This window comes from Alligator sinensis, unplaced genomic scaffold, assembly GCF_000455745.1.
Source record: "Alligator sinensis unplaced genomic scaffold, ASM45574v1 scaffold897_1, whole genome shotgun sequence".
In the NCBI taxonomy this organism is placed as follows: Eukaryota; Metazoa; Chordata; order Crocodylia; family Alligatoridae; genus Alligator; species Alligator sinensis.
In genome coordinates, this window is record NW_005843805.1 from 20,737 (window position 1) to 36,447 (window position 15,711).

Here is a 15,711-nt window from a genome sequence, read left to right on the forward strand (position 1 = left end):
ACCCCTGAGTGTGACCCCGTTCTCTCCTCATCCCTCTGCCACATCGAGTGTGACTCTGCTGCCCCCCCTCCCATTGTCTGCAATCCCACTGTGCCTCCTCCCCCACCCCGCCACGTTGGGGCCACCCCGCTGCTCCCGTCCCTTCCCACTGCATTGGGTGCCACCTTACTGCCCCCCTGTCCTCCTGCAGTATAGCGTATGACCCCGCTGCTCCTCCACCCCCACCCCATCAATGGAAGCCACTGATCTTCCTGGAGACTGCTCTCTCTCTGTATTCAGCAGTACTTAAATACATGGTTACCCACATTGATTTCAGAATAAATACAAGGTTCAGTTTTCTTTTTGATTAGTTTAAGAAATATTTTTTTTCTTTTGATACTTTCAAGGGAGTAAAAACCAGACAATATGGATGGCAGTAACTGCATGGGAGCAGGAAGGAATAATTGCTACACCTCTCTCTTTGACTAGAATGACATTAGGAGCAGATCTATTGGTTTATAATGAGGCACACTGGCAAAACAAATGAATCAGTAATTTAACATTTCTATAAATACAATTTGAACCGTATTCAGAATCCAATTCACTCAAAGTTCACCTACCTGATCCAAACTTCTGAGAAGCTTTACAATCCTCTGTGCACATCAGCCCCTTAAAATGGTGTCTACAGTCTTGTCAAGAAAGTTTTTTGAATAATAAACTTTTTCAGTTGATTCTGGCTGCAAAGCAGCTTATCACAGTCTTCCCAGCCTGATTACAAATAACTCCCTTTTTGCTCTAGACTGATAAATGTGCTGTCCACTTGCAGTATTTGTCATGCTGGAAAGTGAAAGTCATTCTGGCAACAGTGCAGTCATTTCATCTCCCATCATATGAGCCTTCTCTTAATAGAAAGAGCCATGTTCTTTATTTCGAACCTCCAAAACGATAGAAATTCTGTTTGGTGTCTTATAATGATCAAAACAAGAATTTTCAAGTGTTTAGTCAGAACTCTGGGGACTTCATCCTACAGGGCAAGCATGTAGCTGTTTTCAAGGCATTTATTTAAGTCAGGAGTGGCTGACTTGTAACTTGCACCACAAGTGGCACAGGCAGCTTTCATGTGTGGCATGTGGCAGATCAGAGGGGACAGGCAGTACAGGGGCAGAGAAGGCAGAGAGGAGGAGACAGAGCAGCTGATCAGGCAGGGAGCACAGGGTAGGCAGTAGAAAGCACAGAGACAGATTGAACAGGAGGGTGCAGGGCAGGGACCAGGAAGCAGAGCAGATTGGGCAGGGGAAGGGGAGTTGAGTGGCATTTGAGGAGAGTACAGAGCTAATTTGAAGACCTTGGCTGATGTGCATGGCTGGGGGGACTTGGGTGAGGGAGGCGTTAGGATGCCCCACTGCAGATTGAGAGATGTAGGGAAGGGGGTGGTGGGGATGCTGCTGTGGATGAGAAGACAACTGTACTAGATTGCCTTATGGCTGCTCCACTGGGCTCCTGCTGTGTTCTGCCTGCTTCTGATGTCTGTCAAAGCTGGTACTGTGTTGGCAGCCTGGTGCCATCAAATCTTCCTGAAAGAAGAGGCGTATGTATGTCAGCAGGTGGCCTCCCTTCTTTTTCCTTCCCCAGGCCACCTTCAACCATCCTGAATCCCACCGGAGGGGCAGATGGGCTGCAGGGGTGGGGGTGCTTCCTTTCAGTAGCTGCTATGTCAGCTGTACCTGTACCCTCTCCTCCAGCTCCCAGCCTCTATTTGGAGCCAACCTGGCAAATGTGGAGTGGGGGCTAAGTTTTCCTGGCACATGGTTGATGGTGAGTCACGAGTTGCAAGACAGGCCCCACTAGAGCTCCAGTTTGGGCAGGAGGCAGGGCTGTGTGCCTCCCTGCAGACAGTTGGTGAGCGTGGCTATCACCCTTTTCCAGGAGTTCTCTGAAAGGCTGAGATACCATTTCAATGGCAGGTCTTCCAGGAGCTTCATAAGCCCCAGAGGCCAAGTAGCCCTGCCTCTTCCTCTGTAAAAGGAGACCCAGGCTTTTCAACTCACAAAGGAGACAAGCCTGCATAAGCTGCTGGAACAGCTCCATGACAAAAATCCAGAGATGGCCTTTGGCCATTAGGGAAAAGGCACCTTCGATATGCTCTGGGATGAGAGGGAGGGAACCTCCTCCATAAAGAAGGTGGGGCAGTGTTCCTGATTGTGGTTTGAGACCAGCATCTGCCAACAAAGAGTGATTGAAAAATGGCGGGAGAGGGGGAGAGATCATTGAGTCCTGCCCCTTGTTATTAAAGGTATTATTTCTTATAATCCTTTTATAGGTTCACAGAACGTAGGGCTAGATGAGATCCCAGAAGGTCATCTAGGGCGACTCCCTGCTCAAGGCAGGATTATCCCTGTCTATACTACCCCAGACAAGTGATGTCTCCCCTGCTGTTAAGAACTTCCAAGGATGGAGGTGCCACAGCCTCCCCAGGAAGTAAATTCTGGAAGGTGTTCAAGTGCTCCACCCTTCTAGTAAGCACACTAGTCTTAATATGCAACCCAAACTACCCATTGCAATTTAAGTCTTCTGTGTCTTGTCCTGTCCCTTGTGGCCACAGGGAATAGTCTATCACTATCCTCTTTCTAATCATCCTTCAGGTATTTGAAGAGTGTGATCAAATCCACTTCCTAGTTGTCTTTTATCCAGAAGAAAACAGGGCTGTGTAAAGCTTCAGTCCCTGATTCGATTCAAAGGTGATTTGGCTCGATTTGGTAGCTGAATCTCTGAATCTGAATTGAATCAGAGGACCCTTTAATTTCTCCGAATTGAACCGGAACCCTCCGAATCAATTCAGAGAGATTTGGAAAGATTTGGTGATTTGGACATAGACACAGCTTTAAATGTTTTTTCTATACACCTCTAGGTAGCAGGGGCTCATGAATGCTGTGATGCTGGGGCGCATGGAGTATCCCACAGGAGCGTGGGGGGCTTCCCAGCACGCTTGGCAGCAGACTCAGAAGTGGACCAGAAGCACTTCCAGTTCATTTCTGGGTCCGCCAGGGAGTGCATAGGGCCCCCCTGTGCCTCCCCAACTTGGCAACTGGTGCCTCCTGGGTTTGGGGGGGCACCCAGGTCACCCCACAGTTGATTGCCAAGCTGGGTGGTGCGGGGGGAAAGGGGTGGGGGGGCAGCATGCTTTCTGGTGGACCTGGAAGTGGACCAGAAGTACTTCCGGTCCACTTCTGGGTTCGCTGCCCAGCATGTGGAGGTCCCTCCCCGCACTTCTGTGGGACGCTCCATGCGCACCAGCATCGCAGCGTTCACAAGCCGTGCTGGTACCTCAAGGTATGTAGAAAAAGCATTTAAAGCTGTGTCTACATCCAAATAGCTGACTCTTTGAATCAGCATTGAATCTTCAGATTTGGATTTGGTCAAATCGAATCAGGGGCAGTGATCTGAATCAAGTAATCAAATCACTGTCCCTGGTTCAAGTCACATCCAAACCCAAATCTAATAGGGCCGACTTCACACACCCCTACCCAACAGTACTGAATAGAGCTGAAGGAATACATCCCTTGATTTGCAAATTATGTTAATACAGCCCACTATGCTATTGGCATTTCTTGTTACAGGAGTATGGTGTTCATTCATATGCAGCTTATGGAAGCCATCCGTTCCTATAGCAGGCCAGTTACCTACAGTTACAACATTAGCACCAATAATGGAGTGAAACGGAAAGCAAAACAAAACATAGAAACTATACATGTTCATGTTTTTTACAACCTATATACAAGGATGGAATATGGAAAGCTCTTCTCTTCATGGGCCTGTGTTCATCCATTTTGACTACCTGCATTATGAATTTTCATTTTAACAGTTTTTGAATTTCACATATTTTCCAGAATTTTCTAATGTTTTATCTTTAAAAAATATACGTGCTTATGTCATTTCTTCCTCCAGAATATTCTAATGCTGGAAGTGCCTGCATGTGCTCTACCTGCATGTGCTCTACCCATGTGTGCTGCACCCAGGGGATGATCCAGCAGTTGCACCCTGCTTCTGCTGTTGAGAAAAAAAGCCAGTGCCCTTCGTTCCCTCCAACCTTTGATGCCTCAGTATGCCAGCAGGGTCCAGACAGTATCAGCAGAAGATTGGGTCTTTTTTGGTCCCCTGAAGGGCGTGAGAATTTTTCCATCTCCTCCTTCCCCTCCCCTTCCCTCTCCTTGTCTCTCCTCCTGTCCTCTGTTTCCTGCAGGGTGTGTATTCTAATTATGCCCCTGAGGACTGGAAGGGGGGACCTGTCCACTTCTGCTGTCCCCGGCTGACCCAGGGGCTCCAGTCGTAGGGCATGGCCATGCAAGGTGCTAGTCTTGGCAGGGGACAGTGGCGGTGGTGGGTGGTCTTCCTGCACTTGCTCGCTACCTGGTTTCCTTGGGTGTTGCCCCTTGGCTGGGAGCAGACATGAGAAGAGGGAATCCAAACGCTGCCACTGTCCCCAGCAGAGCTTAGCTCCTCATCAAGCTGTTCCCCACATATCTCCCAGCGGAAGCAGGGCAGGGGCTACCTGTGTTCGGGTGATGTTCAGGCCGTGACTCTTTAACCTGACAGTGGGGGAACCATTTCCAGCAATTGCTAAGAAGGACTTTTCAGTCTTCAGAGTGTATCACTATAGTGAAGGAGACTGAAGACACCACAAATTTTCTCATGGTAATTTTGACCCTATTTCTGCAGTAGATTGAAAGTTGAAATAGTTTGGTCATCTTGAAACTGCAACTCACTAAAAGGGAAAGAAACCTGCAATATCCACAGGAGCCTGAAAACACTTCATATGTTTCATCTTTTACTTTCATTTGACCAGAAAGAAGTCACAAACTGATCAGAAATAACTCAATGAGAAAGTTCAGTTAAGACCTGCTGTACTGCCCCTCCTCTTGAAAACACTGGTTCAGACTATTGACTTTTAACCCTGGAAGCCCATGGTGTAAAGCTGCTCACCTCAGAACTTGAATGAGCCTGGGCCAGTCATGAGCCATCACTATTACTGCTGCAGGGGTGAATTTATGCACTTACAAGAACAGCGCTATCCTGAGTGCGTACACATCAATGACTGGAAGAAATGAACTGAACTTCTTTTAAATTTCTTTTTTTAGATTATCTGGAAGGGGAAGTCGGCAGCAGTCCAGTTGTACATGGCCACAGCAGCACATCACCCAGTACTGCCCACAGTCTCACCAGAGTGTGATGCTGAATTGTTTCAGAGAAGGAAATCAGTTTGGTCAGTGCCTCCAAACAATGTACACTCAGGAAATTAAATATCCAAATGAGAAGAATGGGAACTGGACAGGAGGTGTCCTCATATTTATCAAAGATTGTTTATTACCATAAATGTGAGGGCAGCCAATCACAAGGGAGGCATTGTTCAGGAACCAGACATAGGGAAAAAGGACGAGATTTGCACTTCTCATGACTTAGGGACTCTGAATGGATGAGCTGCAATGAAAGAGCCTCCTGGATCAACAGCATCCTACAATTCCTCCTTTCCCTTGCTTTATCCCTGAGTCATACACAGGCTGAGAAAGAAGGTTACAGATTGGTCTTTCCACCTGAGTCATTTCCTGCTCCCTGTGGCCTGACCGTGCAGGACCCGACCCTGCTCCTCCAGGGGCACAGACTGCAGGGCTGAAACACTCCAGGAAGAGAGGAGTCCTCCAGGGTCATAGAGATGAGCAAGACTGAGGCTAGAGCAGCCAACTAAGAGACCCCCCCTCTGCTGCAGTGCAAGGTGGCATTGGTGGTGCAGTGTGGAATGTGAACTGCACGGTTGTATCCTCCAGCCAGAAGAAGGGCCGGATTCTGTCCCCAGTAAACGAGGGCAGCGAGAAGGTGAAGATCGGGGCCTCAGTGTCAGCATCAAAAAACCAAACCTGCCTCCCTGCACAGTCCAGATACACCCGGACACTGCTGGGCACTGAGCTTGGGGACAAGCGCGTGCGATCAGGGCCTGTGAGAGGCTGGAACACGTCCCCCCAGTGCTGCACACCCCAGATCCCCTGCTCGGGGCCAAAGCAGATCCATCCCTTTCTCCTCACAGACTCTCTGGCAATCCCCACGGCCCAGTATCCCCCCGCCACCACCTTCACCTCCCACCAGTGTCTCCCAGAGAAGAGTCGCTCACAGCCCAGCACACAGCACTCAGAGTCAAATCTCTGAGCACTGTCAGGCAGTTGCTGCCATGTCCCTGTCCATTTCACACTTCCCCGATCCTCAGACAGGACGAGCTGCGGATGAGCCGTGTCTGGATCCAGAGTCACTGTCACTGCATAGAAAGGAGAGAACCAGAGCATCAAGAGTGGAGCTTGGTCCAAGGGAGAGGGTTTGATAATTTCAGTGACAGCATCAGCCTCAACAGTCTCCTTCCTCCAGCATTTACCCAGCTCTGAATGGGAAGGAGCTCTGAGGCCTCAGCAGAGGCCAGGGCAGATTCACTTCCTGCAGGCAGAGATGAGTCAAGGACAGAGACTAAACCTGCTGGGTCAGGGCTGGGACTCAGGATCATTCCCCTCCTGCACCCACCTGCCCTCAGGGAAGGGACTAGAGACCCTCATGTCAGAGGGGAGCCCCAGAAGACTTTATAAAAACAAGAGGAAGTATGGAGACCACTGCAGGTCCCAGGGTTTTCTACATTTAGTCACAACACATGTGTGATGAGGACTCTGCCCTTCTGCACATTAGTGGAGCAGAGGTGACAGAGTGGAGCAGTGCTGTTACATCAGAGGATCCTGCCCTGCGAATCAAGGAGAGGAAAGGAAATACTTTCATTCATCCTTGGAGAGAACAGGGAAATGCTTCTGAGCCCTCATTCTCTTTCAGTGGGAGAGACAGGAGACTTTTGGGAGGAAACAAGTGGGAGAACAAGGGGAGAGGTTACTACAGGCACAGTGGAAGAGATCTCAGGGAATAGAGAGAGTTGTATTGAACAGGAAAGGGAAAGACAACTGAATGAGGATCATGGTGGAGAGGAGGGAGAAAAAGGTAGTGGGCAGCAGAAAATGGAAGATTAGAGAAAATCAACCCTTTGTAGGAGGAAAGACAGCAGTTCAGATGACCCAGCTGTCCATCCAGCCACTCTCACTAAACCTCAGTCTCTTCCAATTGCTTCAGTTTGTCATCTCTCTATACTAGGCCATTTTATCTGGGGCCTCCTGCTCTCACTGTACCTTGCTGATCACCTTCCCATACTTTCTCACTGTTGTCCAACCTTTCTTGTCATTTCTCCCAATCCTGATGTCTCTCCCTCTTCGCATTCTCGTAACTTTTCCACTGTTGTCTTTCTGGAGTTCCTTATCACCCTAAGGACCTGAAGGACTTAAGGACAGGCACAGCGTCCTGTCTGGTCTCTCTTGTATGAACCATGGTTCTTGTGTTTGTTGCTCTTTCCAGAGGCAGTGAGGGAGATCTGAACACCAGCCACTAGGGGTTACTGCTGGACTAAGAATGGGGGGGGCTTTGCCTGTGGGAGTTGGGGGGATGCTGAGGTCCGTGCAGCCAGACTGGGCAGGGGCGGGGGAGGGAGGGGGCTCAGAAAACTCAGCAGGAGGCAGTGCTCAGGCAGGCTGAGGTGGGGCAGGCAGAGGAGCTGGACTCTCCCCTGGCCCCATGACTGTGTTTGAGGGGAAATAATGTATCTCATAACGGGATGTAAAAAGCAGGGGGTGGGTGAGCTCTGCCCTTAACACTGATGTCCTGCCACACTCAGCAAAGCAGAGAAAGATGTTTTCCCTCAAGGTGATACTCTTACTTTCCTCCACAGGTGCCGCAGTTCTGCCCAGCCCTGAAATGAAACACAGAATTGAACATGAAAGCTCAGTCAAAAAAATATATTGGGAGTGTTCAGTGTTGTATAAAATATTATGATTTGGAAGAAATAAGTTATACAACTTCAATCTAAAATAAATCTCAATGAATTCCTGGACATGGTGTGACTGTTTATACATTAGAGGCCATACATTTCACAGAAGTATTGGTACTTACCAGAACTTCTATTGCCCATAATGTTCTTGATACTAAATTTCCCTTTCTCTCTTTGAAAATTATATGGTAAAATAATCAATGGATGCAGTGTGACATATTAATGGGTAGATCTAGGATTTGGAAAAGTGGGTGCAGGTGGTGGGGTGCATCATCACATAGAATATGACACATATTTTTCTCCAGTTAAAGAGAAACTAGGTACTTTACTAATATGCTAGGGGGCTAGATCTATATTAGTTATAGAGGCTGAAGGAGGGAGGCGTGTTCAGATGGGGAAGAGGCAATTAAGAGGGAGCATGATAACAGTCTTTAAATACTTAGTTACCATGAAGAAGAGGGAAAGCATCTTTTCTTTCTTGCCGTGGACAGGAGATGCAGAGTAATGCCTTGAAACTGCAGCAAAGTAAGTTCAGCATGGATATCCATAAAAACTTCTTCACTATTAGAATCGTGAGGCAAGGGAATAGACTAAGGAGGAAAATTGTGGACTCTCCATCACTGGAGGTGTTCAAGAAGAAATTGGGCAGCTATCAGTTATGGAGTAGGTATGTTTATTTTATACCATTGGTATTCCCTGTGCTTCTGGGCTGGTGGCCTCCCTCCCACTCCCCCTTTTCTGGTGTATGTGTCGGGATGTTTTAAAGCCTTCCCAGAGGCATTGGGTGGTGGCTACAGCCAAGGCTGGGGACTTTGATTGGGGTGTGCGAATGCTTCTGTTGTGGCCAATGCTTGAGGTTGTTGGCTAGAGAGTCTTTCCCCTCCACTCAGGGTCACACCCATCCCTATTTTTGAGGTCAGGAAAGATTTTACCTAATGGTCAGATTGGTATGGACTTTGGGGGTTGGGTTTTTTTTTTTGCCTCCTTCTGTAGTGGAGGATGTAGCGCTATACCCAAGATCTCTTGAGCATATATTGACACTTCATAGAAGCAGGACTTTGGCTACCGTGGTTCCCCTGCTTTACCTCTGGCAGGCTAGGGTGTTAGGCATACATTGGGTCAGGATTGGCAGTTTAGATTATGGTTTGTATAGGATAGTTTGTATAGGATAGTTTGGATAGGGAGAGAAGGGGTTGGGCAAGATGACCTCTGGAGGTCCCTCCCAGCCCTACTTCTCTTATGATTCTATGATTCTGTTGTCAAGACCACTGGATGAGATCAGAGCTGCTTAAAAGCTAGAATTATGGGGAAGACTCAACTTCTTTCTTGAGTTCCAAGTGACTGTGAATTACTGATTGTAGAATTCCTTTTTCCACCTGTATTATTTTTAAGATGATATCTTGTATGAATGAGTATGAGTCTTTTATTAGTGTTTTATGTGTGTGTGTGTGCGCATCTGCATGTGGTGATTTAAGGCGCATTAGCCATTTTAACGTGCATTAAGGGCACGGGTCTACACGTTTTGTGTCTGTAATGTGCTTTAAAAAATGGTGATTTTAGTCTAATCACACCTAAATACCTGCATCAAGCAGGTATCAAATGTAGGTGTGATTATTTAAGGAGCCTTAACCCACATGTAGATGCCTTAAGGTGCCTAACACTTTGTGACCGAGTGGGCCGGAGCTGAGCAAACAGTGCCCTGTGCTGCCTCTGGGCACCGCCAAAAAGAAGATATAGCAAGTGCTGTTCTGTAAGGCACAGATGCTGGAGCTGGAGTGGTGGGTCCAGTAGCAGTGGTCCCTGTCATTGTGCAGTAAATTGACAGAGGGGGCAGGAGCCGTGCGGGCTTATGTCAAATCAGAATGAAAAGGTCCCCCTGTGACTCCCTGCAGAGCAAGGGGGTAGTGCAGCATGGGCAGGGCCTTTGCTAACAGCTCCCCTGCACCTCTCCATCAGGGCGGGTTTGCTGGCTGGGCAATTCAGCCCTGTAGGGGAAGGGACACCTCATTGCCCACCTGGGATTCAGGCACCCTTAGAAGCCCACGCTGGGGCCCCCACCAGGGACAGCAGGTAGGCGGTACTGTGTCTTCCCCCAGAGCCTGGCACAGCTTTGCCTACTCCACCTACGTCCATCCTGGGTTATGTTCCCAAAACAACAACTTTGGCTGCATAATTTTTTGAGTTCTTTCATCTTAGCAAAAAGTCAACCTTGCCCAAAGCTTTCAGTCACTGCAACAGTCTGACTGCATAAGAAAAAGGCGCAGGTAACCTCAAAAAGAGTGAGTTTTTGTTATTGATTCATTATGCACTTCCATTACCTGGACAGATGGCATGTCTTCTCCACCCTGCAATCAAGGGAAAAAAATAGGAATGAGAACTCCTCACAGAATATTCATCAATAAAAGGCCTCTTGATGAACTGCAGCTGGCCAAGCATCCAGGCAAAGACAAGGTAATATGGGTCAGAAAGGGGGGGAAATATTGGAGAGTTTGTAAAGATACTGTTTCATCATACCACTGATGCAGTAGTTCCCATTCAAGAAAGAGGTGAGAAAACATCAAGTCCTACTAAGTAACCCTCTCACTGAAACTAGGAATAGACATTGCCAATGATGGTCACCTGTGCCATGATACATCAATGGGCAAAACACCATTTGCTTCATTGGGCAAAACTCATGTCATCCTTTGCCCCACCTGATAATGGTGTAGAACAGAATCAGTGTTTTCTCATGGGGTTTGAGAGCACCCACCTAGCTTTCCCCATTTACCCAGATGCATCCTTGGAGAAAATCTGAGTTTCCCAACTTACCCAGATCTGTCTCAGGATCTCTAAGGGCACATCTGGGTAAATGGAGAAAGTTGGGCTTAAGAATTGCTGCAAAACCTTTTTTCCCCAAATAAGTCTTTCAAGCACAATTAAAAGAACACTCAGAAGTTAGATACCCTTCTACTCAAAATGAGAAAAAAATGAAACTCCATGACAAACAGATTTTCCCCCAGAAGAAGAGCCAGAGACTCTATGAAATCCTATAGAGAGTTTAGGTGGAATAGTATATTTTCCTGATCACTTAAGTGGACACCTTTTAGTTAGCTAAGTGACCTTTTTGGCACTTACACACTAGGAGGAATTCTGTTCTTGGGCACAAAGACAACTAAGTGTGCCTGTGTAGTCACAAAGACAGTGGGAAGGGAAAAAGCAAAAGTGAGCTCTCCCATTCCCCACTCCCCCACAGTTGTTCAAGGGCTAGGGCGCATACCTGGGAATTTAGAAGATCTGATTTCTAGCCCACTCCCTAGCCAGAGGCGGCTTAAACATTGGTCTTTCTATGACTTCCAAAGCACAGTGCTCTAACAGCAGCACCACATCAGCCAAGCAAAGTCCCTCCTCCGCTGCTGCTTTTGAGCTGAGCCATTAATGTCATCATTGGAAAAAAATAGATGGTAGTGCAGGAGGAAGCTTCTGTCCCACTAGGAGCAATGGACCCAGGACCCCTCCCTCACAAAGTAGAAGCCACTTCATTGAGCTTCCCATGCTATAGCCTGCACTTTTCTTTCTTGTTCCATATATGTCCCACAGACCTCTCCTTCGAGGCTGCCTAGAGGGCCTGCTTCAAAAAGAGCATTAGAGAAGGGCCACAATAATGGCTGAACTGGGAGGTGGTGGTTTGAATGCCATGCTGGAAAGTGAGAGAGACCTATGTTCCAGCCTTCTCCACATGAAGGTGTCTTACAACTCAGGGCTTCTAACTTTCCAGGTCTTTCTAGCTCCTAAAATATTTGGGGCTTGGGTGGGGAGGAATGGGAATGCATACATGCAGAATCCTTTTCTAGTTCTGATTCCAAGTCCAAAAGTTTTGTGTAACAAAGCTGCTAAGTGTTTACAAGGAGCACTCTTAGGGGCCCTGGCTGCTACAGTCTCTGCAACTATGTAGCTGTCCATACATGGAGAGCTATGCAGCCAGGAACAGAATTCCTCTGCCTGTGCAAGTGCCTGGAATGACCTGTAGATGACCAAAATATGGCCACTTAGGTGACCAGGAAAAATGGAATGTTGCTCGTTGTTACTGGAGGGAGTACAGAGTACAGTGATAGTCAGCACAATTGGTAAGTAGGAGCATTTAATATAATGGAAAAAGGCTGCATTAAGAGGGAGAAAAACTCACCAAGTTGTCTCAGAAGGTCACCTACGTAAGACACAATCAGAGGAAAGACACTATAAGTGTATCTGTCACTGGATGGACTGAATCCCATCCCTATCACCAGATAAAGGTTCATTGGTTCATTGTTTAGGTTGATTTTGCAGGGAACATTATTCTCATTAACTTTAAAATATGTGGAGTTCATTATTTATTTGGGGGCTTGGGGACCACATACATATATTTGGGGACTGACAGCTTGACTGAATACAAGCTTGCCATATGTAAGAAAAAAGTGAAATCTCAGGCTTTTCATCTTTATGGTCAGGACATGACACCTATCAAAATCATCATCTTGTGAGAGCATATTGCCGCATTTCCAGCCTGACACAAAGGCAGCTCCATTACTTCCATTCCAGGAGGCAGCGTTCATGGTGGGGGAGCAACATGCCTCAGAACAGTGCAGCCTTTTGCTGGGCGGAGGTGGTGTAGACATCTTTAGTAACCTGTCCTCCTGTGATCTGCTTAGGGAGCAGTGCATCTATATTTATTATCCTCTTTGCTTGGTCTGGGGTCAAGTCTCATTTATACTATGTTTCAATTATCAGAAGACAATTTCTTGCTAAATTCACTATATTACTTTCATCTCCCGGTCCCCCCTACCCCGTACTTACTTCTTAGCTTGAAAAGATAAATGGTCAAGACAAAGAGACCCAACGAAACCACCAGGGTAAAAATCAGAGTCACCATCAAGGTATTCATCTGAGGGAAAAATGGATCTGAAAAACAGGGTACCTGCGATTGGTTTGAGAAAAAAAAGTAACAACAGAAGTCCCACAACACTGTCTAGTGTCCACATGGAATTCTGGGCAAAAGAACAGGATTGGTTTGATTCAGTGCTCCTCTGGGACCATATATATAGGAATAAGATTTCTTGCTCTGTAACAACTTTGAGTTAGGAAGTCTAATGGACTTACACCTTCAAAGAATTTCTCTCTTAGTTTTTAGAAATAGATGAGCCAGAAGTGATACATTCAGAGAATTTTTGGAAAATATAATATTGCTCCCAGATTTTTAAAAGAAGCATAATTCTAATTTTCCCAAAAATTGGAATTAGAAAATATTCTTTACTTGCTGTTCTCCTCACAGCATTTTAACCACTGAAACAGAGTGAGATTTTCAAAAGAATCTAAGGCTTCCTTTACACTGGGTTTTTGTGCTAGCTGAGCAAAGTTGCTGCTAACTCTGTCTGGCTACTCTTCAAGTGGTTCAAGGTCTTGCTGCAAAACAGGGTTGCATTAATACAGCAAAATTAATGCAAAAAAATCTTAAATTAGATATTGGTGTGAAGGTGCCCTTGGTCTACCTTACTTAAGGATGGTGTGGTCAGCATGGAGACACAGAAGACTCCCTGGTGTCCCATGACTCCATGCATCTGGTTAACAGGTCCATAGTTTCACCACTTACTGGCATCTCTGGGGCTGCATGTAGGGAAGGCTGGAATTTTCCCTCTTACCTAGAAGCTCTCTAGTAGATTCTGGGAATGCATCTGAGTAAGCGAGAAAATCTTGACTTTTCCCACTTACCCAGATGTTTCTGTGGAGATTGTGTGTTGCATCTCGTTAGTAGAGAAAGCCAGGGAGGCTCTTCAAGGCTTAGAGGAACTGATTGTGCCCAGGAATTCCTGGGTTTTGCAGGATCAGGCTCCTCAAGACCCTGGAGTGGGCAGCTGGAAAACACAGGCCTGCCCACACTCTGCAGCCATCAGCAAAGTGACACTGGCAGCAAAAAAAGCCCAGAATAAATGATTATTGCTTTCTATCAGAGCCAGCCACTTGGGCACTTGTGGTACAAGAAAAGGTAGGGATTTCTATTTGCTTTCACTTTGTGTCACCTGAACATTTTTTTCTGATGGTACAAAGGCGACCAAAGGTGACTTGTATTCCCGCCCTGACATAACACAGTGTAGAATGTCAGTCCCTCTAAGGGTTTATGTCCTAGCTGAAGAGAGTGCATGGAAAGGGGGCAAAAATTTATAGCACGCCTACAGATCTGCACTAACCCGCTCTGTGGATACTCTTAGTCTGGAGGGGGACAGAATTCCGGGTTGTGGTCCCCATTGCTTGGATCGTTTATGCTTTTAACCCCAGTCAGTAGCAGGTTAAAATACAAAAGCAAGAGCAAGCTACAGCAGTGACTGCACCATAAGCCTCTCCTTTCACAGGAAGCGGTCTCAGCACTAAGACACACTCCTGCTGTGATAGCTTGCTCTACTTCTGACCCCAGAACTGAGAAGCCTAGCTGTTTGACTGGGGCTTAGGGCACTCTTGGACAATGTGAGTGGCCTCAGGTTGTGGAGAGCCTAAAACTCACAAGTCTCTTATTTCCTGAGAAGGTGCTGTAGCCATCAGCCTATTATGTTCAAGATGCAGATACCTTCTAATTTTGAACAGATGTCTATGATGTCAATATGAACTAGGCATTGCTGTGAGGACCTGGGTCCTCTAGGGACTTTGATGGACTTCAGGTTCTTCTCCAGTTTGATCACAAGGAATCGTAGACAGGAGTTAGATTTCTAGGTGATCAAATTTTAATTCTGATCAGGCTTGAAAGCCATAGGGTGCCTAGATACTCTATATTTAAAAAATGGATGTCCCTAATGCTTTATTTTCTGCTGGAGCAGGGCCAGGCTGGATTCCAATGTGGAACTAAGGACAAGTCACACAGAGATGTCTATATCATTAATCCAAATCTCTGTCTTATTCACATTTTACACAGTAAATAATTGACAATTCTCAGGTGTTCATACTGTATAATTAGCACATTAAGAAATGTATGTACACTAAAAGGTGTGGTGGAACATCCTGACACTAATTTGAATGAGTCTTTCCTCAGAGGTATGTTTTTAAATAAAAAAAAATAGATGTTCATAAAATACAAAGTTATGGTTAAATTTAGATGTAGTTCAAAGTTCTGAATAATAATAGTTAAAGTAGTTCCAATGTATGAATTGTGAACTGGAAAAGCAACAATCTCTTTGTGGTGGGGGTGTGGGAGAAAGTAGGCATGTTTTCTGGCTTGACTTTGATTTGTTTTACATTTCACATTGCACTGGGTGGCAGTGATTTCGCTGGAGGATTCAAACAAAAACTGACCTGATATATAAATGGTTGATTCCTTCCCTTGGCTAAGGTACTTGTCTCTTATCCAACATGACAATTTTGAGTTTGTATATTCTTTTATAACAATAGCAGTTTCAGTTTCAAATAGGCCATTATCCTGTTGAGCTTTTGTTTTAGGAAGTGATGGCAAATGCTGCCCACTGGGATCTCTCCATATCACCTTGGGCTCTGGGAACCAGCCAGCTGATCGGCAAACTATGCGGATCCCTCCCTCCTGGTAATCCTCCACAGAGATGAGAGGAACAGAACCTAAGACTGGAGGAAAAATAGGTGAATTTGGGTTAGTTTCAAATGTACAAAACCTTTAAGTTGTGTAAAACTTAAGGAATAGATTAAGAGTCTTGACACCAATAAAAATTTACTTATAGAAATAGTCCCTCAGGACTAAGAGCTACAAACTATTTCAATTTCACTCCTCTAACTGGCAATACCGTAGCATTGTAACTGCATTTTTTTGGTACTTTCAGATAGTTTTTTTCCTCCTACAACAAAATGAAATTACTCCGCAAGAAGCAAAACAG

The 15,711-nt window shown here is 46.1% G+C and overlaps 1 protein-coding gene and 1 pseudogene across 1 annotated transcript; both read right to left on the reverse strand.

The window, feature by feature from the left end:
- The window catches only part of LOC112548953, a 23,420-nt pseudogene extending 20,676 nt beyond the window's left edge, over window positions 1-2,744 (reverse strand).
- A 2,361-nt stretch (window positions 2,745-5,105) lies between these two features.
- Window positions 5,106-15,445, reverse strand: LOC102386818 (butyrophilin subfamily 1 member A1-like; the record flags this gene model as incomplete). Its single annotated transcript, XM_006039176.3, has 6 exons — window positions 5,106-6,280; window positions 7,763-7,795; window positions 10,192-10,218; window positions 12,036-12,056; window positions 12,683-12,787; window positions 15,164-15,445. Coding segments are annotated over 6 exons (1,046 nt in total), but the record flags the coding sequence as incomplete, so codon positions are not given.
- Between the last annotated feature and the right edge of the window lie 266 nt (window positions 15,446-15,711).